The 22614-nt window shown below is 33.5% G+C and overlaps 1 protein-coding gene across 3 annotated transcripts in view; it reads left to right on the forward strand.

Annotated features, from left to right (window-relative positions):
• Positions 1-22614, forward strand: part of Pcdh15 (protocadherin related 15) — a 1685700-nt gene that overhangs the window by 1466069 nt on the left and 197017 nt on the right. For all 3 annotated transcript variants that reach the window (XM_058578029.1, XM_058578030.1, XM_058578028.1), the window contains one exon: positions 4867-4995. In XM_058578029.1, the coding sequence (XP_058434012.1) occupies positions 4867-4995 (129 nt within the window). The remainder of the gene's footprint in view (positions 1-4866; positions 4996-22614) is intronic.

Below are 22614 nucleotides of genomic sequence, written 5' to 3' on the forward strand. Positions count from 1 at the left end.
GATTTGCATTTCTCTGACTGCTAGAGATGGTGAGCATTTTTTCATGTACTTATTGATTGACTGTATGTCCTCCTCTGAGAAGTGTCTGTTCAGGTCCTTGGCCCATTTGTTGATTGGGCTATTTGTTATCTTATTTTTTAATTTTTTGAGTTCTGTGTATATTCTGGATATTAGGGCTCTATCTGAAGTGTGAGGAGTTAAAATTTGTTCTCAGGATGTAGGTTCCCTATTTACCTCTCTTATTGTTTCTTTTGCTGAGAAAAAACTTTTTAGTTTAAGTAAGTCCCATTTGTTTATTCTTGTATTTAACTCTTGGGCTATGGGCGTCCTATTAAGGAATTTAGAGCCCGACTCCACAATATGTAGATCAGAGCCAACTTTTTCTTCTATCAGGCGCAGAGTCTCTGATTTGATATCAAACTCTTTGATCCATTTTGAATTAACTTTTGTGCATGGCGAGAGAAAGGGTTTCAGCTTCATTTTGTTGCATATGGATTTCCAGTTTTCCCAGCACCATTTGTTGAAGATGCTATCCTTCCTCCATGGCATGCTTTTAGCCCCTTTATCAAATATAAGAAAGTTGTAATTTTGTGGATTGGTCTCTGTGTCCTCTATTCTGTACCATTGGTCCACCTGCCTGTTTTGGTACCAGTACCACGCTGTTTTTGTTACTATTGCTTTGTAGTACAGTTTGAACTCTGGTATCACTATACCTCCAGATTCACACTTCCTGCTTAGAATTGCTTTTGCTATTCTGGGTCTTTTGTTTTTCCATATGAATTTCATGATAGCTTTATCTATTTCTACCAGAAATGCCGTTGGGATTTTGATTGGCATTGCATTGAACCTGTAGAGAACTTTGGGTAATATCGCCATTTTGATGATGTTGGTTCTGCCTATCCATGAACAGGGTACATTTTTCCATCTTCTAAGATCTTCTTCTATCTCTCTCTTTAGGGTTCTGTAGTTTTCATTGTATAAATCTTTCACCTCTTTTGTTAGGTTAATTCCCAAGTATTTTTTTCTTTTTTGAGGATATTGTGAATGGGGTGGTTTTCCTCATTTCCATTTCAGAAGTTTTGTTGCTGATATACAGGAATGCCTTTGATTTATGTGTGTTGATTTTATATCCTGCCACTTTGCTGAATTCATTTATTAGTTCTAGTAGTTTCTTTGTAGACCCTTTTGGGTCTTCTAGGTATAGGATCATGTCTTCCGCAAATAGTGATATTTTAAGTTCTTCTTTTCCTATTTTTATGCCTTTAATTTCTTTTGTCTGTCTAATTGCTCTGGCTAGTATTTCAAGGAGTAAATTGAATAGAAGTGGTGAGAGAGGGCATCCCTGTCTTGTTCCAGATTTTAGAGGGAATGCCTTCAGTTTTTCTCCATTTAGAATGATGCTAGCCTGAGGCTTAGCATATATAGCTTTTACAATGTTGAGGTATGTTCCTGTTATCCCTAGTTTTTCTAGAGTTTTGAACATTAAGGGATGATGTACTTTGTCGAATGCTTTTTCTGCATCTATCGAGATGATCATATGGTTCTTATCTTTAAGTTTATTGATGTGGTGAATAACATTTATTGATTTCCGTATATTGAACCAGCCTTGCATCCCAGGGATGAATCCTACTTGATCATGGTGCACAATTTTTTTAATATGCTTTTGTATTCGATTCGCCAGGATTTTATTGAGAATTTTTGCATCTATGTTCATTAGAGATATTGGTCTGTAGTTTTCTTTCTTTGCAGTGTCTTTGTCTGGTTTCGGGATCAGGGTGATGTTGGCCTCATAGAATGAGTTTGGAAGAGCTCCTTCTTTTTCTATTTCTTGAAATAGCTTGAAAAGTATTGGTATTAATTCTTCTTTGAAAGTTTTGTAAAACTCTGCTGTATACCCATCCGGTCCAGGGCTTTTCTTGGTTGGTAGTATTTTGATGGCTTCTTCAATTTCTTCCTTTGTTATTGGTCTGTTTAAATTGTGTGTGTTTTCCTGACTCAATCTGGGCAGATCATATGACTTAAGAAATTTATCGATATCTTCACTGTCTTCTATTTTATTAGAATATAGGGTTTCGAAATACTTTCTAATTATCTTCTGTATTTCTGTAGTGTCTGTTGTGATATTGCCTTTTTCAACCCGTATGTTAGTAATTTGAGTTTTCTCTCTTCTTCTCTTCGTTAGCATGGCTAAGGGTTTGTCGATCTTATTTATTTTTTCAAAGAACCAACTTTTAGTTTTATCAATTTTTTCAATGTTTTTTTTTTGTTTCAATTTCGTTGATTTCTGCTCTGATTTTAATTATTTCTTGTCTTCTGTTATATTTGCTGTTGTTTTGCTCTTCCTTTTCTAGGGTTTTGAGATGTAGTGTGAGTTCATTTATTTGTTGTTTTTTTCTTTTTTTGAGGAATGTATTCCAGGAAATGAATTTTCCTCTTAAAACTGCTTTCATTGTGTCCCATAGGTTTCGGTATGTTGTGTCTGTATTGTCATTTATCTCTAAGAATTTTTTGATTTCCTCCTTTATGTCTTCTGTAACCCATTGATCGTTCAGTAACATATTGTTTATTTTCCATGTGATGCATGATTTTTCCTTCCTTCTTTTATCATTGATTTCCAGTTTCATTCCATTATGATCAGATATGGTGCATAGTATTATCTCCACACCTTTATATTTACTAAGAGTTGCCCTATGGCATAATATATGATCTATCTTTGAGTAAGATCCATGTGCTGCTGAGAAGAACGTGTATCCACTTGATGATGGTTGATATATTCTATATATGTCGGTTAAGTCTAGGTTATTGATTGTGTTATTGAGTTCTCTAGTTTCTTTATTCAGCTTTTGTCTGGAGGATCTGTCTAATGGTGAGAGCGGTGTGTTGAAGTCACCCATAATTATTGTGTTGTGGTCTATTTGACTCTTGAACTTGAGGAGAGTTTGTTTTATGAACGTTGTCGCACCATTGTTTGGTGCATACAAATTGATAATTGTTATGTCTTCTTGGTGGATGGTTCCTTTTAACAGTATATAGTGTCCTTCTTTATCCCTTTTGATTAATTTAGGTTTGAAGTTGATTTTATTCGATATGAATATGGCCACTCCTGCTTGCTTCCGAGGGCCATGTGAGTGGTATGATTTTTCCCAACCTTTCACCTTCAGCCTGTGTATGGCTTTTCCTATCATATGAGTCTCTTGAAGACAGCATATTGTTGGATTTGGTTTTTTGATCCAGGTTACTAGCTTATGTCTCTTGATTGGTGAGTTTAGGCCATTAACATTTAATGTTACAATTGAAATATGATTTGTACTTCCACTCATGTTTATTTATTTATTTATTTTAGTTTGGCTAGTTTTTACTTTTTGGTTATTTTCCTCCCCCTTTACTGAGATACCGCCTGCTGTTAGTTTTGGGCACTATTTTTCAATTCTATATGTATCTTTAAATAAAATTTTTATTGAATTTTAAATATGTATAAATCATAAAGAGTAGCTATATGAATTTTTAATGGATATGCCCATGGACATACAAGATAAAGAAATAATCCATTACTAATACCCAATACTTCCCTGCTATGCCTGGTGATTTTTTAATAACTGCTGAACATTTTATATGTTATAAATATAGAGGTTCAGAATAAAACATGTTGCTAAATAGAGGTCTTTCTTAGGCTTCTGTTCAAATAGAGACAGCTCAGCTTAGTCTATTCAGAGCTTGATATGAGGTGTAAGTCTCACTGAGGCCTGATATAATCATCATATAATCATCATGCATCAGAACTTCAGTGATCTTGACAAAAAGCATCAAATATTTATCATTACCACTCTTCTTGGCAGCAAGAAAATCCAGTTTTTGACCCCTCATCCAATGGCTACTACCAATCCTCTTCAGATTCATTCACCTTTAGTTGTTTTATCTGTACTCAGCTTTTTAGTCTAGCTTTAGATCAGTTACAGATTGGTAGAAATTGTGTCTGTAGTTTTTAAACAAAAGATGAAGAAATCTCTGATGACTGTTTTACCTGCTTTTTCTCCCTACATTTTGTTTATATGTTATTAAATATTTTATACTGCAGCATAATGGACTTTTGACTTTTTAATTTAGGGTTTGTCCTTAGCCTTCTGTGAACTATCCCACACTATGGTAGAGATAGGTAGAGGCCAAGTGCTGAACTCAGGATTTGATTAGACAGCAGTTTCCATCTCAAGCCACACATGACAAAGTAAACTTGATTGTGCCCAAGTCATTGACCAACATAATATTTTGTAGTTGTAAGGTGAAACATTTACCTTTAAACTAGGTAGCACATACTAATCCTCACCTTCCCATAGGCTATATGATTATAGAGGAATAATTCCACAAGTATGTGGTACTCAAATTCTTGATTTAGATATAAATCATGACAATAACTAAGGTGATATTTAGTGATAGTATTAGCATGCTTGAGAATATCTCCTTGTATACCACTTTATTTTATAATGTCTTAGGTTTTATTTTTAAACGGTGAAAATTATGTGATTAAAACCATAGGAATGGTACATTTCAGGGATAAAGAGCTACATATGTGTATATATACTTGCCACTCATAAAATGTGAACAAGATAAAGGTAAAATCATTTCCTGAAAAGTAAGCCTCCAGGAAATACTTGACATTTTCAAGATGTTTGCCCTTTAATATCATCATTTGCTTTTTCCATCAGTTTTTGAGATGTCTGAAAACTTCAGGCTGAGGCTGCTGCTTCCTGACTAGGAATAGGAATCAGACGCTTTTCAAATAGAGAAATGCCGGGGATGGCAACTTAGCTCAATGCAAAATAAAAATAGCTCCTCTCACTTTCAATCATCTTTTTTTTTTTTTCCCTTAAGACCTCAACTGCCACAGTAAACGTGGTAGTGACAGATGTCAATGACAATGCTCCAGTGTTTGATCCATATCTGCCTAGAAACTTATCTGTGGTGGAGGAGGAAGTCAATGCCTTTGTGGGTCAAGTAAGGGTAAGTGGAATAAATGTGTTTCTAAAAAAAATGCATGGTTTCTTACACTTTAATTTTGGAAAAGAGATGAAGCTAATGTAATCTGTTAAATGACTTTGCTGGATACTCTTCAAGTTTTTTTTTTGTTTTAAATCTTATCCTATTCATCTAGATTTAACTTATTAAGCATGTAGATTGCATTTTATGATTGTTGTGTAATTTAACATTGACTAATATAAGATTGTTCTTATTTAATATATTTTTTGGACATAAGATATATTTTTTTGGACATAAGATATTTTTAGAGAACTGTGTAATTAGGTTCAGATAGAAATATTCAAAGCATAAAATACATAAATTTACATGTGAATTGACTTGACCATGTAAACAATATTTAGTATTGATTAAAGGTCCTGTATTTCATACATGTTCTTTGGCCAGCACTCTCAAGACTCAGTTCTAGGCTGTTCTCCAGGAAATATAATTTAGATATGAAGGGCCCCTGAGAACTTTGGGTTGGAAATGTGATGTCCAATGTAGCAATGGTTAGAGATGACAATCATTAGACTATGAGATCTGTAACCTCATGTGTGTATTGATCCATTGGATGGATTAATTTGAATGGACCACTAGGTGGTAACTATAGGTGGTGGGGCGTGACTAAAGGAAGAAAATCACTAAGGGTGTGACTTATGCACCTTGGCTTATATTGTCCATGGAGCCTTTTGCTTGCTCTCTGGTTCCTGGGTGGCCTAAACTGATCAGCTTTCTTCCTCCATGGCCTTCCACCATGATATTTTGCCTTACCTCCATCTTAGAGCAATGGAATCAGCTGACTATGGACTGAGCCTCTAAGCCATGATTCCAAAATAAAATTTTCATGAAGAGCATATTATGAAGAGATTTTTTAGTGGAGCAAACTATTTGCATCTTGTGCCAGGAATAGAGAGAGTCGAAGAGGCTGAGTTCCTACAATTCCCATTAAGTGTAGTTTTTTCCTATTATAGCCTCTTTAAAGTTTTGCCACCTCTCAATTGTGCCACGCTCAGGACCAATCCTTTACCACATGAACCTTTGGAGGGCATTCATCTAAACCATACCATTATTGGAGAAAAGAATCCTCCTGTAGGAAAATGTGAGCAACCTGGTTGTCTAAATTCCAGCTTTCAGGGTCCTGCTTATTCCCTGTTCATGCCCTGACTTTTGAACAGGATTATTGGTGCTTTGAAGTAAGCCTTTTCTATAATTCAGACCTGGTTTTATATCCAATCTTCTGCAATAGCAAAGGAGGGATTTTTCTTTAGACTTTCTTGTGTTCTGGGATTTTGTCTAGTTTGAACCTATCCCTTATCATATAAAAATTAGGAACTCCACAGTCATTATAATTATCTTTGTCATTATCAAAGCCTGTAGAGACTGTATAAAACATACATCCTCTTCATTTGTATGCCACCCACCCTAATTCACCGCAGGGGAGAATCTGGGTCATTGTGACATTACAATCTCCTGGTGGTTCTTTTGGTTTCCTGGCCCTGGAAGGATTCAACTCCACAAATCCATCTGAAGGATCCACTTCCCTTGCCATATCTCTGATGTCAAATGTCTTACCACAAGGAAAAAAAATTAGAGACAAAAGATTCAGGTGTATATAATCTTTTTGAGAAATCCAGGTAGCACTAAAGGAGAGATAAGAGAGATATGCAAAAAAAGGAAAAGGAACAGCACCCAATAAAGGATTACCTTTAAATCAGTTATTACTAGAAGAACTAGAGTTTGGTATCAAAGGGTATCTAAGAAAAGGTATAAACTTGTACATAGATTTATTTATCCCCACTAGTGATGGAAATGGAAAATTCATACACTAAATCATGAGAGTGCATGGCTGCAGATGCTTGGGGTGAAGTGGCAATGTTTTGGCCTTTCTTCATCACCAGTAAGTAGGCAAATACTGACATAATACTGATAGAAGGATGCAAATTCTGAGGTATGTTAGGCTACAGATGCTAGCAGGTGAAAGTTGGCTAGAGTATGCGAATGTTCCAAGGATAGCATTGGACACTGAAAATTTCTCCCATACCAAACTAAGAAGGTGACACATTCTTTACTTTTTTTTTTTTTGGTGCTGGGTATTGAACTCAGGGATGCTTAATACTGAGCCACATCCCCAGCCCTTTTATTATATTTTGTTTACAGACAGGGTCTTGTTAAATTGCTTAGAGCCTCACTAAATTGCATGGCTAGCTTTGAACTCACAATCCTCCTGCCTCAGCCTCCTTAGCTGCAGGAATTAGGCCTGCATCAGGAAGCCTGGCTCTAAAGTGATAAATTCTTCATTTGGTACATATGCAGAAATCATGGAAAGCGATAAATGCAGAAATTTGTTCATAAAGGATGAATACTGGTAAGAGTGAAGTTGGGAGGGGTCGGTTACTATCAAGGCAAAGGTAATTGTGTAAGAAAAGGCAATTGTGTAAGTAAAGGCAAGAGCAATGCAAGCAAACCATATCATAAGACATGCCATATCATAAATATTTCCCTAGGCCACATTATAGAAGATGCTGGGGTTCCCATGAAGAATCTGAGGTATGACAACATCAGTTTTCTGAATAGCTTATAGTTGGAAGATCCTAAATTTTGAAAGGGGAAATAAGAGGCAATTGTAAAAGTACAAGAATATGAGTCCTGAACTAATCATACTGGTGATTAAATTACATTGTGGTTTTTATTCTACAATATAATATTTTGAGAACAAATTATTTTAATTGTATACATCAACTACAGGTATTGAAATAATTTGTGAAAATTGACTTTCTCATTTTCTTAATATTTGGAATTGAGGTAAAACCATATGAAGTATACAATTAAAATGCACAAGTAGACATCAATAAAATTATTATTTCTAGTTTAATTTTCATTTTTCTTGTTTCTGGCACTTTTTCTGGTGATTGTTTGTTCCTGAAAATTTCCTGCATTAACCTTTCTCCTCCTCGCCTTGTTTTTCAATTTGATGAGAAATAGCTTCTGTAATTTGTTTTAGTTTTAAAATTTGAAATATGAATGTAAACACTCATAATTTAATACAGTATAGTTACCCTGTTCTTTAGGCAAAATGTGTTTTCATAAAACTAAAATGATTTCAGAAGTACAAAGGAAGAGAAAAATATGCAAAGCAGCCTACATCCAACTGATTCTGCAGTTTTGGAGAAGTTGTAATGTTCTTGGAATGGAATTTTGATGCATCATAATGGTCTCCTGTTGCTATCTAATGATAATTATATAATACATTAATTTTGCTAAATGACTCATGCTACACTTATAAAATTTAATTTTAATTGTCACCAAAAACTATTAAGACCCACTTAAAGCCAAGTTATGTATGGTTAATTACTCTACTGAATTTGAGTTATTGGTTTGTGTTTATGTTCTAATGATATGTTAATATGAATAATCTAATATTTGTATTCAAAAGCTGAAGGAACTTTTTATCTACTTTTTTAAAGGTAGTGTCATAGTTATTACTACAACCATATTAACAAGAAGTACTTCTGAAGTAATATTTATAGGTTATATGTAGCAAAAAAAGTGTTGTTCAGCATAGGAAAAAATAAACTCCAAACCAGCAAATATAGATCTAACTACTCACAAGGTATAATATAACACCTTCAGAATTGAAAATCTTATTAATATTGTCAAAGTACTTGTGGTAGCAGGAGAGTAAGTGGGAAATGACGTGAGCAGAATCAACCTAATAAACACAGTAATAATATATTGTTTTAAGTGTCAAATGGGTAATATAAATCATTTCCTAGAATAACTCAGAGCTGTTACATTGAATTGAGGTGACCAGGTCATGATTGATGGGAAAATCATCCCATCATCCCAATTCCTTTTGACCTATTAGTAACATTTTAGGTTTGGAAAAAAGTAAAAGAAAATTAAGATATCAGGCAAAATGAGAAGATATAAGATACAATGAAGACTAAGAGGCATTTAGAAGATACTTATTCAACAGCCAACAATAATGGAAGATTTAAAACAATTTGCATCAATGGGTCCTAGTGAAATAGTGATAGATAACAGAATCTGTCATTTTGCTATTTTGTTTTGGATCCTTCACAGTATCTCACAGGAGATAGGGTATGCATGTCCTGACTGGATCACAAGCAAGCCCATGGTTTATATTCAGAAATGGTCCCAGATAAAAGATGCCTCATACTAGCTACTGTAGAACTTTGATGACCCCACGTCCCTCAGTCAACAGATAGCAGCAAAAGACCCTAAATGTTTCTGTGAAGTCATAGGCTGTTAAATCTACAACCTGGACCTTAGGTCCCTTGGAGCTGTGCTAAAAGGACCACATATTTTCTGCTCTGTGAAATGTACAGCAGAGTATGATGAAATCTCTGTGATGGGCCATTGAGCCTTCAGATGGATAGACTCTAAAGAAAGCTCTCTTCCCCTGTTAGATTCACCAGACTTCTCATTTTACCTCCTGCCCCTTATTATTCCTTATACTTTTGATGAAAATACTGTTGTTTTGATTCATCCTTGCACTAAGTCATGTTGTTTTGTCACTCCAGATCCAGCCCTATAATACATAGACCTTGATGAACAGGTTAAATCTCAAGCTCTGGAATCATACTGAGTTAAGATTAAGTTATCAAAATGATTATTGTTGTTGTTAATAAGTAATGCAACCTCTCTGGGACTGGACTTCTTTATCAACAAATCGAGGTAGAATAGAATTTTGAATTTAGATAACAGAATTTCCTGTAGTGATTGGAAGGATTAATACACACATCATGTAGGTAACATTGAACATAAAGGAGAATGAGATTGCCTTTGCTTGAGCACATTTTCCACTCTAGGAGCTTCAGGTGCATCTCTTTGTGTGGATAGGCACAGTGGAGGGTTGGGGAGGGGAGTGGAAGGAGGAAGGTTTGAGCTCATACAAAATGTGTCTAGGCTTCATAGTACCATTTCATGGAGAAATTTCTTAAGTGCCGGAATTCTTCAGAATAAGGACTAACTTCATCTCTGTTTTTCAAAATAATCTTGGGCATAAGTGCATGCACAAATGCATCAGAGAAGGCATACTTGGGAACAAGTATGTTTAAATAAGGTTCTTAGCATGGTATGAAGTATAGAGTAAGGCACTTCCCAACAAACTTCCCATTAAAGACTTGTGGCAATTCTCATGTTAAATTGACTTCTTTTAGCCATAGGTTACAAACAGTGAGCCCTGAATCAACAAAGTATTCTCCCAGTTCTCAAATAAAAGACGCTGAATTTATTTAACCTGAAAAGCAAATGCATTCCCAGTGTGAGATCTGCACGCTAAATCTTAGCTGTGATGTAGTAGTAGTGATCCCATTCCCCTTAAGGCAATTTTAAAATCATTAGTAATCTGCAGTGTTTAGAAGGGCAGTGATGGTGTCATTTAAAAAAGAAATTGATGTTTCCTTCAGCTATACGATTCAGTATTAAACAAAATAAATCTAAACCTCAACAGTCTGTCTCTGATTAATATAATTGTTGTCTCCCTGTGTGGGGTTCTAAAAATGAAATGAAGGTGGACAGCTTTATGGCATTTTCTTTATTTTTTGTAGCTCAGCATGACATGCAACAGTGCCTAAAACTATAATACTTCTTTTTTAAGTGGGCCACAAGTGGGGAATTTTATGGGCTCTCTTGTCAAGTCAAACAATATAATGCAAACACAGAAACTCAGCTGGGTAAAGAAAAAAACCCACACAATTTGAAAAATTGGTGGTGTCTGTTTTAATACTGCTGCCTGAAAATATTTTAAATGGACATTGATAATCTGTGAAGTTTGATCTTTTATATATTATCAGTTTATAAATGGGTTTAAAAATTTTGTTAGTGCATTTTTGCAATAATTATTTACAGCCTCCCCGTCACTAATTTTAGCATTAATACCAACTATTGGTGTATGTGTGTATGTATGTATAGTCATAGTTGTGTAGTTCTAGATATACAATGAATAATACCCATCCCTAAACTCAAGATCACTAATGGCCTCTTTATTGTGAAACATTATCTTCATCTAAATAATTTCATTGCTCTATTTGAAATGGATCACTCTCCTTCTTGATACACTACTCTGTGCTTGATTCTGGTTTTTATGTTTAAACGTGTCTGATACTTTCTGCCTTTATTTATCTATTTGCTCCATAAATTTTGACTTTTGGAAGTATCTTCTGGATTGCTCTTGTGACTCTGTGCATTCCTCTGGGGAGTCCTACTCATGTTAAATCCCACAGATATGATTACATTGAGATACTGATATCTCCCACATCTGTACCTTAAGCCCCTCTGCTTCTTTAAGCTACAATCTCACATAGACATTTACCTGTAAAATAAATCCACTTGAATGCCCTACAGGCATCTCTATTTCAACAGGTTTAAGTTTGAACTCTTATTTTCACCCTCCCCAGGAAGGCTTCCTCCTCCTCCTCAATTCTGCATCTCAATTAATCATCCCCCAAGCCAGGTGCACTGGAACTATCTGAGTTTCCTCTTTCTTCCTTTATCTCCGTAAATAGTCAATCACCAATATTGATCACTTTACGTGTTACCAATCATTCCCGCCTTCTCCCCTTCTCTCTCTTAATACCCTTCATCAGGCTCTTATTATTTTTCTTGAACAGTTGCTATGGCTCTTGGGTGATTATCATGATACAAGTCTTGATTCCTCGTGAGTATCTTCAATATAAGTGCTGGCATGATGTCTTTAACAAACAGTTTATCTCCAGAAGACCGTCCTTTTCCTCATTCAGTACACAAGACACATCTTTCGCCACCCACTATTGCTTCGAGAACATTATCTCCAGTCATCCAAACTTGTATCTTAACAGATTTACCACTAGAGTAATATTGGTTCTCAAAGTTCTCCCCTGTGTCTTTGTTCATGCTCCTGCTTTAATTTCTTCTTTCTGCCTATTTTTTTTAGATAACTTATCCTTGAAAATCCTAGTCATACATAATCTCTTCCATAAAACTTTCCCTTACTCATAGTACCACATTTTATACTGTGCACCTTTTTTGATGGTACTAAGTTATATTCATGTTATCTATTTGTTTCAAACATCTTAAAAGCCGAAACTCTTCTATATGGATCTTAGAAACCTCATTATGTATCCTAGTGTTTCACTCTTGAAAGGAAGCTAACTTAAATTATCTTTAATGGACTAAACTTATCTGAAAGCAAAGTTTCATACTGACAATTCATAAACTTTGTGGAAGTAGTGTGTCAACATCTAAATGCACATAATTGACATACTGCACAAGTGCACCCATAAGTAAATAAGTTCCATGCCAAATACAGTAAAAGTTTTAATATTGGATATATATCTATTTGTAGAACTTAGTATGTAATATATATATATATATATTCTTGATTTAAAGAAAGTGTTAATGCAAAGAAAAAAAATAAAATTTAGAGTTGGTAGAGAACAAAATAATATATCTATTTTTTCATCCTTGGACAGGGCCATAATAATGATTTTCCCAGGTATAAAGATTATGTAGAAGAAAAGTGTAAAACACCTACTAACAATCTGTTTGCTCATGTATTTGAAATTGTATTTTCTATTTTAAATACATACTCCACTTAAATTATTTAACGTTTGTTGAAGAAGAAATATCAACCTGTTTTTACCTCACATTGTCCTCTTCCATTCGTGTTGCCGTATATTTTTATGCAACATTACATATTTATGAGATCACACTTTATACAAATTGCACTTCTGTTTTATAGACTTATGAAAATTTATGGCCTATTCACTTTAGTTGTATTCAGTTTCCTTCTCTACAAATGCAATAGCTCACCACAATTACTTGCATTGACTTTACTGCCTAACTGGGGAAAAACATTGGGAAGCAACCTTTGGTTTAATAAGAAGGAGTTCAATTATTTCTGAAGGCTTCTATTAAGACCAGCTCCTATCTTGTAAGTGTTAAGAACAATATGTAACACACAGAAGGTGATATAAGCATAAATCACAGCATTACAATTATTAAAATACAAACATGAATGTGAATAGAGTATGTATGGGTACATGATGCTTCTTCAGGAGAACTAGCCTGCTTCTCAGACACACTCACTCTGCTCCACTGTAGTTAATTGTTATGCTACTTCCTTGTTTTCTTTCATGGATTTACAACCCAAATAAGCATCAGTAAACAATATAGTTTAGTTGTGTCTGTTTTGTGAAATGTATATAAAAATAATGAAAACTTATGTGTGTTTTAGTATCTGACATCTTTCATTCATCTTTATCTTTTTATGATTTATCCAAATATCTGCCTGTTTATTAATGCATGCTACTATTGTACATGACTATGCCATAATTCATTTTTATACTCCACTGATAAGTATTTGAGTGGTCTCCAGTTTGAGAATGCTACCTGCAAGGAAGTTGTGAATACTTATGGGTTATTTCTTTTCACATGCATGTGACTGAGTTTCTATGTTACGAATATGTGTAGATCTAATTTTATTTGTATTGCCAAATTGTTTTTCATACGAACTGTGTCAAGAACTGTATGCAAGAGCAAGTAGTGACCCACATTTACATTAATTACACAGCCCATCTAAATGTGGAAGAATTGTTTGTGTTCTCCATCTGTTTTATTGAATTACTACTCTATTTAGCATACTATTTTAATTACACTGATTTTACATTAAGACTTGTTATGTGATAGAATATGTTCTCACCCTTTCTACAAGTTATTTTTAGTTTGTATCAACACTTTTCTGTATCCTTTCTGAACCTATGGCTCCTTTCTTGGTTTGTGATTGATTGACCTGAATATCCAACAATCAACCATAAATGTAGATTTAGTGGGATTCTTACTTTGTCCCCTTAGTGAAAGCATCACTCCTGCCAGGACTTCTGTTTGCAGCAGAGTCCAAATTTGCAAGGACAGGAAGTATCTCTTCCCCAAAGAGTCTATCAGGATAATGTTAAGAGCAGAATTGCTTTTCTTGAGGCCATAATTATCATTTATATCTGTTTTCCCTATCAAGAACATATCACTATGTAATGGCCACTGCTTCCTGTAATAAGTCAATGTTGATTTTTATTCTCTCCAAGTCTTAGGCTACCTAAAGTTTTCATTGAGGCCATAAAATTATAAATGTATGAGTTTCTCTTAAATATATATCCTAGTAATCAGAAGATGGTATAGTTGAATAATCCAGAATTTTAGAAAGTTATCATTGTCTTGTGATATATTTTACTTATTTTGCTTCTGATATTTGAGTACTTCCACCTGGATTCCAATTCCAGAAACTAATACTCTATGATTAACATGGACAGAACATTGACAAAACAGCATTCATAATACTCCTTCCTGCCCTAGAGAGTATAGACATGACTGAACTTCTTGATGTTGCCAATGCACCTCTTGTTCCATCATTCTGTATTGTTTCAAAGAAGGGCCTGTTTCCTGATGCTTCTGGGAAACAGTTAGCTGATGGTTTCTCAAGTCTTGTATTATAAAGTCACACTAAAATGTTCACTTTGCTGAATTGTTGATCCCTTCAGTTCTGTCAAGACATTACCAATGCCTTCTCCCAGCTTGTTACATGTCATTGTTTTTCATAAGCTTTCCAGATAATGACCCAGCAGAGCCCTAGGGTAAGCTGTAGCTGTCATTGCCACAATCTTGAGAAAGTACTTCCATATCACTAAACTCTCTTACATTAAGGCCTGAATTTGATTCCTTCTAATTTCTTCCAGCATAATCAAGATCCATTTCCAGGTATGTTCTTTAGGTTCTGCCAGAATTTGTTAGCCATATCCCATTGTGGGTTAGTAATTCTTTCTTCCCATAGCAAGGACAGTTAGACCATGCTGCAGCTTGATCTATGTTATTTATCCAGAGACAATGGAAAGGAGTATGCACGGAAGGTGTGCATCATTTCACATAGCATCTATTTTAAGTAAAGTTATTGCAAAATCTCCAGCTGTGATGCTATTCTCCTCTAGAAATAAATAGAAGGTGAATTTTCCAGTCTGTAAGATTTTAAGGTACTTTGAATCAGATGTGCCCTTCCCAGCTCTCTTTCTCTGTCAGCACTCAGTTGACATGTGAGATGTGTCAGGACTATGAATGAATTTCCAGAAGTTCTTTAACCAATATTTGAATCTGTCTCAGAACTTCCTTCCTACTATTGCTAGTTAACCTCAAAACTTACTTTGTGACATTAGGAGATCTCTATTATTGGTGGGCCATTGACTTTATCAGTCTCTCTCTTTATATCTCTCTTAGTCAACAAGAAGTTAAGCCTTCAGGAAAACTTTCAGAGGTCCTTACTGGAGAAGTTAGTATCTTTTTCAGGGCCTATATGACATTCCAATTTACCTAGATTATTTGTAATTGAAGAGATTCATAAATACCTTTCTTTCATTCCTTCTATTAAACTTTTATTCTCTGCATTACAAAAATGATCTATTGAATTTTTTGCTAGGGAAATTTCTGGTTCACTGTGTTAATCTATTAAAAAAAAAAAACAGCTGCTTTGACAATTCTGGACTTACCTTGAGAAAAGACAGTGCACAAATTTGCTTCCTTTTCTTGGTGATTTCACACACAGGTTAGAAAAGGATTATCACTCAGGGACTTGGTTTTATAACAATAATTTCAAAGGCATACAAACAAGTGGCTTTTTTTTAAACAGATGATTTATTTTCCACAGATAATGTTCTATATAAATATACTTTTTTAAAAAATATAATCGTTCTACTTTTGGCATTATAGGATTTCTTGATATATAAAAAAGATTGATTGGGACCCAAAATTTCTGCTTTCATTTGGTCTATTGGGTGAATTTATTTTTTATCTCTAAGTTCCTCCTTAGAGATCCTGATCACTGATTAATCCCTATAGTAATCACTAGATGCTGCAATACCGCTGTGAAACCACAACATCCAAACTTAGTAGCACATAAGTCTCTATTTCCATTCCTTGCCTTCTGATTTCTTTTTCTAAGCAAGTGCGTGGTAAAACCCAGTATTAATGTTGCAGGGAAATATATATATATATATATATATACTGTCTTCTCTCATAGAAACTACTTCAAAGTCACTGGCAAAGGGAAGAGATGAAATTTCAATGACAGAGATAAAGTGGAGAATTAGACACAGTGATTCAACCTCAACCATTCCTTTTTGATTTCCACTACCATTATTTATATAAACAGTTCATGAATGTGTCCACTATATTAGTCAAAGGAGAAGAAGATGGGGACCGACCGACAGGGTGCACAGCTTCCCACTCTTCCACTGTCCTCTTCAAATTCTGTTGTGCATCCTACCACTAAAGATTTTTCATTCTCCTCTCAATTATATCACAAAACCTTTTCTCAACCCATCTTTTTGACTCTTCTCCATCACTTACCTCTTTTTCTTGCCTCAAAAGAGGAAAAAGTAGCTTTTCTTTAAACTGCATAATAGTTTAGTATTTTTTTCATGAAAATATGTTTTTGAATGTTGGGTATAATTTTACATCCCTTCCATTAATTATATAAACTGAGAATTCTACATATTTTAAGGTATACTTTTGCAAATTAATGAATATTTGTACTGTAAAAATACTTTTATTTTTACTACACCCATCATCTATTTGCACCATGCATAATGATCGGCAAAAATCTTTAAAATAATAATGCAGATTAATAAGTGAATATTAGCACATTTTTCTTAAAGTATAGCAGGAGAAGTAATACCAATATTATTGTCCTGTTTTACATAAGGTATTGGGAAAAGTTTATATGATTTTCCCAGTTTTACACATCTATTTTTTGATTAAGCTAATACTTGAACTTGGTTTTAAGCTACTACTTGAACTTGGTTGTTACTACTCTTAAAACCAATTATATTATATCACAGTGCACTGCCTTCATTGAAAACCTTCTAATCTCATTCTTGGGAAATAAAGAAAAATTACTAAAGGTTAAAACTTTCATCTGTATGAAATATAAATGGCTACGCCTATAAGTCAAACAAGTATGTATAAGATCATTAAATTTAATTTACTTTTATTTCTATTTTTTGTGATACACTTTTTAATCATATTTTACTGTGATTATTTCAGAGAAAAATCCTTTAATGATTTGCCTAGGTAATTAAGACATATTTTAGTAATTCCATTCATAATAGCATATTTTATATGCATATACACTATATTATATGTAATAATATATAAATAAGATTATATATAAAATTTTTAGAAATTTTAGCTGTACAATTGATTTCTATATATATTTGATACATAAAATCTTCTATCAGGACCCCATCATCATTAGGTTAGAATAATATAAATATAGAAACTAAAATAAATCATAAAATTATAAAATCTTAAAGATGTAATATGCCATACAAATAATTTCTCATAAATAATCATTTAATTTCAATAATTAGGAGCCTAAGAACCAAAACCCACATATGTAGCATATTACAAGAAGTACTCAAACAAAAGAAGTTTATTTTTTAAAAAGCTTAACATGTTTAAGCATGTATAAACAAATTGACCAAATACTTACCAGGGTTCATTTAAATGCTGGTACTGTAAGGTGAACCAAAGGAGCTAGGTAAGAAAAAAAAAGTTTGAATATTGCTGATATAATAATTTAAAAATAGATTAAAGCAATTAAGCTGATTAAATTCATTTAAAAATAATTGAAGTCCTATAGCAACCTTGAATTAGCCATCAGTCCCAAAATATTAAATAAACATTGCTATATTTTGTACTCCACTGTGCCTCAAATTTATGTTCCTTCAGTGCTGAATTTAGCCTTTCTTTGTGAAAGCTCAGAATCTGTGGAGATTGTTTACCACCTGGTTATTACTTTTGTAGCTAGAACTACGCATGAGAGTATCATACATTTTTCTTTCTTTGACTTTCTTTATTATTTAGTTACACAGTCAACATTGCATGGGATATAAAAGAAACATAATCAATAGGAAAAAAATGATGAAATAAAGGGAAAGCTGCAGAACCATGGAATTACTAAAAAGATGTTTGGAGAAATCTATCAACACTAGGTACTTCTGACCATTTCATTGTAGATATAAAAATTAAACATTGAACAGTAAAATAAAATTACCACAAACGTGGTTATTTGTATATTGCTTCACTTTCAGTTAATGGAGCCCTTCATCAAACTCCATTGTACTCACCGCTGCCTTACAAGACTTTTAAGTAGTAAAAAAATTAATGCTGATTGAATAAGAAAAGACACAGAGGTGAGAGGAAGGTTGAGAGTGAAGGAAGAAAGGAAAAACAGATATAATAAGAGGGCAGTAAGATTAAAAAAAGGAGACTCTCCTTTGTCATTTTAAAATAAATTCCTAAACAAGACAAAGCTAACTTTCTCTCTGAAATTCTGGATTATTTGACTGTACCATCCTGTGATGAATAGGACATGTATCGGACAGAAATACACATAACTAGAAATTTTACAATAAGTTTTATGGCCTCATTGAAAATTGCAGGTAGTCTAAGTCCTAGAGAAAGTAAAAATCAATACTAGTGTATTGAAATCACATTATTCATAGAAAGAACATTTAATGAACTAACATAGCTCAACAAAATCTCTTTCTCTTACATAAATTTAGCTGACTTTCCAAGCAGCTTTGCTTTTATAATTTTCTCTTTGATTGCCCCACAATTAAAAATCATAGATCCCATGAGCTCAAGGGATATTCAGAATTGTATAAAATCTTCCACAAACAGTGTGGATCATTTGGTACTTTCAATTTTTATTTTAAAACAATGTTATAGATAAAAATATTAGAGAAAATATTTTGGAGTCTTGTCATCAAGCCTTTCATAATTTGATTTTTCCCTATGTTTGACTTATTGTCACCTTTGAAATAAGAGTGGATGAGTATAGAAGAATATCAGGATCCTGTTATGATCTGTTAAAAATGAATAAATAACAATGAATGACTGAGACCTAAATTTTTAGGAATTATCTAGATCCACACAAGTCTGTGGACATTTAGTCCTGGTTATAAATGTTGGAAGATATCTATTATAAAAATCTAAAAGTGCTGTTAGTAATATTAACTAATATATGTTGGTAATTACTGTATCCTGTTCCAAGTGCTTTCTATATGCCAGTCTTCTCAATACTCACAAAATCTGATATACTTAATAATAATATTATCTCCACAATAGCACTCTAAAAAGTGAATTACTTTATCATGACCATGTAGCTGGCAAGTGACAGAAACAGTTGCATGAAGCTGCTAAATCTTAAAGAATTGTATTTGCCTTAATCAGAAGTAACTCAAAATTCTGGATAAGAGCACTGAGTTAGCATGAGATCATCTTCATTCAAATTTTAGGTATAAAACTTAGTAAATCTGATTTTGGATAAATTATCTGATCCACATAAAATTCAGTTTCCTCATCTATGAAATGGCAACAGTAGTCTAATTCTTAGAGTTCCCTAAGGCTTAAATGGAATTCATAATCCTACAAGCATAATAAGATCTCCAGTAGCCAGTGTGATAGTGGTGGCAGTAGTAACATTTTATATACTTGAATTTTATATACTGAAGAGCTGTGTTAAGACTTATTTATATCTCAGTTTCATCATAATATGAACCATTTTGTTAACCTTCATTTTTTCTTTATATTTTGAAATCATATCCTTCAAACTATAATAAAAATACCTGGCTAATCCCTTTAAGAGTCTTCCCTAGCTATCCACATCTCCAAGTCTGCCACTCAACTTGAGGATGATTCTTCAGTCAGCTCTGACTCTAAATAATTATTCAGGACACACTTTTTCTATTGTAACCACTAAAATTTAATGAAAAATTATCTCAGTAATTTTCCTTAAATCAAGATACACTATATCTATTGTGATTTCTCAGATTTATAAATGTTATAGCTTAAACAAAAAGTACAGAATTCCTAATGACTTGTACTTAGTATAAGTAACAGAAGTCAACAGGGGATTCCAAACTTCCTGACCTCACTAATGTTACCATTTAATGATAAATAGATGCGGGTAGAATGCTATCTGTTCTGGGCCTCACAATACTGCACAAAACATATCTATTCATATACTAGCACATTTCACTAACTTATTTTTTTCCACAGTACTCACTAAATCTCAGGTTTGTTTGTGTGACTTCTTTGGTTTTTAATAGTTGTCTTACTCATTAGAAGATAACTTCGGGAGGGGCAGGTTAGAAGTCCCCTTGTATGCCCTTATTGTGCAATGCATCTTTACCTGATTTCTTGAGGTTATTACCGTAGTAATTTTTTAAAAGCAACCACTGTTTAATATCTGCTTTTCCCACTATATTTCAAATGGTATGAGACTTGAGAGTACATTGCTCTTGGTTTTCATTGCATCCCTAGCTTTAAGTGCTGTCCAGATCAAAGTCAACACAAAGACACTAAGTAAATGAATGAATGAAACCTTGTGTGACTGAAGCAGATCAAGTTCATCACATATGTACTTTGTATTTTTGTGCATTGGCACATCCTTTCTAATATGAGAGTGGGAAAATAACACTATTCAAAAAATTAAGTTGATATTTGTGGAGAGACAAACCTAGTTTGTCTAGTAGCCACATTTTCTGACCTTTGGAACCTTCAATAGATACCAGAGGTATAAATGTCAATTATTACACAAATACTGATATGCTGTCATGTGCAATGTGTTGTGGGATTGGAAAAGGACAGAAATTAATTCATTTTAACTCTCAACCTTTAAATGATATGTAGATATATTTATATATATCTGTATTAAGTTTAATTTTATTTATTTAGTTTCATTTGGTGGTATTCTCACAACCAGGTTTTATGCAAGTGCTCTATTGAGATAATGTTGTTTTTATAACATACTTTGTGGAAAGGCAAAAAGAATAAAGAAAGACTGTTATCCTTTCAGTGCTTGTTCCTTCACAAATATATTTAAGTACAGGATTTCTTTTTTTTAAACTTAGTGTGTTAGGCACAGATTTTCTGATTTCAACAATATTTAATATTGAGTGTAGCTCTACTTCAAGGCTTCTTTAAATAGATTTCCTTCCTGTTTCAGTATATATGAGATTCAAAAGCCTATTCAAAATTTATCTGCATTGATGGAATCCAGATTTTTCCACCATAAAGATTGCTTTTTCTGGTTGTAGTTGTAGTTCTGCTAGTTACTAACTATACAGACTGATCAATTTATTTAAATTCTTATAACACCAATTTTCTCATCAGTAAAATGAAAGTGATCATAATAACTTTCTTACAGTTTTGATGTGATAATTAAATGAGATGATGTACATAAAAGCAGCTTTAAACTAGATGGCACTAAGCAAATATCAGTTACTATGTATATATACACATACACATAATTATGTCTAATTGGCATGTAGCACTACATGAGCATCTGCACTCTACATTCAACTTTATTTACAGAAGTCATTTAGTAACCAAATTTAGCAAAGATTGACACCATTTGTCATATTTAGTTTCCTTTTTAAAGTAAATAATTATGACATTTTAGAACAATTAGGTGAATATATTAGGGAATGTATTTTATGCTTCTAATTCCTAGCACTCATCATGGCACCTGGAAAATATTCCATGCTTAAGACATGCTGGCAAAATCAGTGACTGAAATGACAGTTCATATATTGAGAATAAAGAGCACTGTGACAATTTTTATTGCTCATGACTTAGGCAATATAGTTCTAGGAGCGTTGCCTGTTGATGGTAAGAGAAGGGAATTATTTGATAAAAGTTCTACAGAATTTCAGTAGCTGGAGAATGGAGATGATAGGTAAAGATGTTAGATGGTTCATAAATTTATTTTGAAATGATTACCTCCATGTTTCACAGTGAACAGTGAAATTCAGAGGCCTGGGTACATTACACACTGTATTTCCCATGATTTCATGGCATGACTTCCACTGAATTTTCTGAATCATTTATTTTTCTTTTCTACTACCACATCATTTTAGACTAGCTTGCCACAGAATAAGAGCAAACATGAGGGAAGCACTGTTAATTTTCTATAATTTAGCTTTTTACTTTTCAAATAAATACATGTAAATTCTGAGTTGCTATGTAATAATAATCTTCAAAGTGTTTATTTCTGTGATGTGACCCCTAATTTCCATAATTAAGCAAAGTAAACCATTTCAGAGTGAATTTTGAATCATTTCTATTCATTTTTTTGTTTATCCTTGGGCTTTCACCTATCATGCAGCCAGAATATGTCACAACACTCTTCCAGTTAAACAGCCTCCCTCCCTACACAAAGGTCACATATAGATAGCATATTAGTGTCCTAACTCCGAATCGATGTTCTCTTATTTGATATTTGTAGGGATCTGTATGAGCTTCTTAGCTTTTCTGTAATATCACTGCCTGCAAAATTTAGAAAATAATAGCTATCTTGCTGGGGGTTTGTAAGAGCTGAAAGACAAAAATCTGTAAAGCTCTCCTTATCTAGGATTGTATTCTCAAATGGGGAAAAAAACCTCAAGAAAATATGAGCCATCGTTCTGGATAGAAAGAAGGAAACAGATCAATATTAATATGACTAAAAAAATTCAAGTCCTAGATGTAACTTTGGGGCTCTTAAGAAACCTG

The sequence above is a fragment of the Marmota monax genome, unplaced genomic scaffold (assembly GCF_021218885.2).
Source record: "Marmota monax isolate L192 unplaced genomic scaffold, Marmota_monax_Labrador192_F-V1.1 WCK01_AAM20220418_F8-fsc00019, whole genome shotgun sequence".
Classification (NCBI taxonomy): Eukaryota; Metazoa; Chordata; class Mammalia; order Rodentia; family Sciuridae; genus Marmota; species Marmota monax.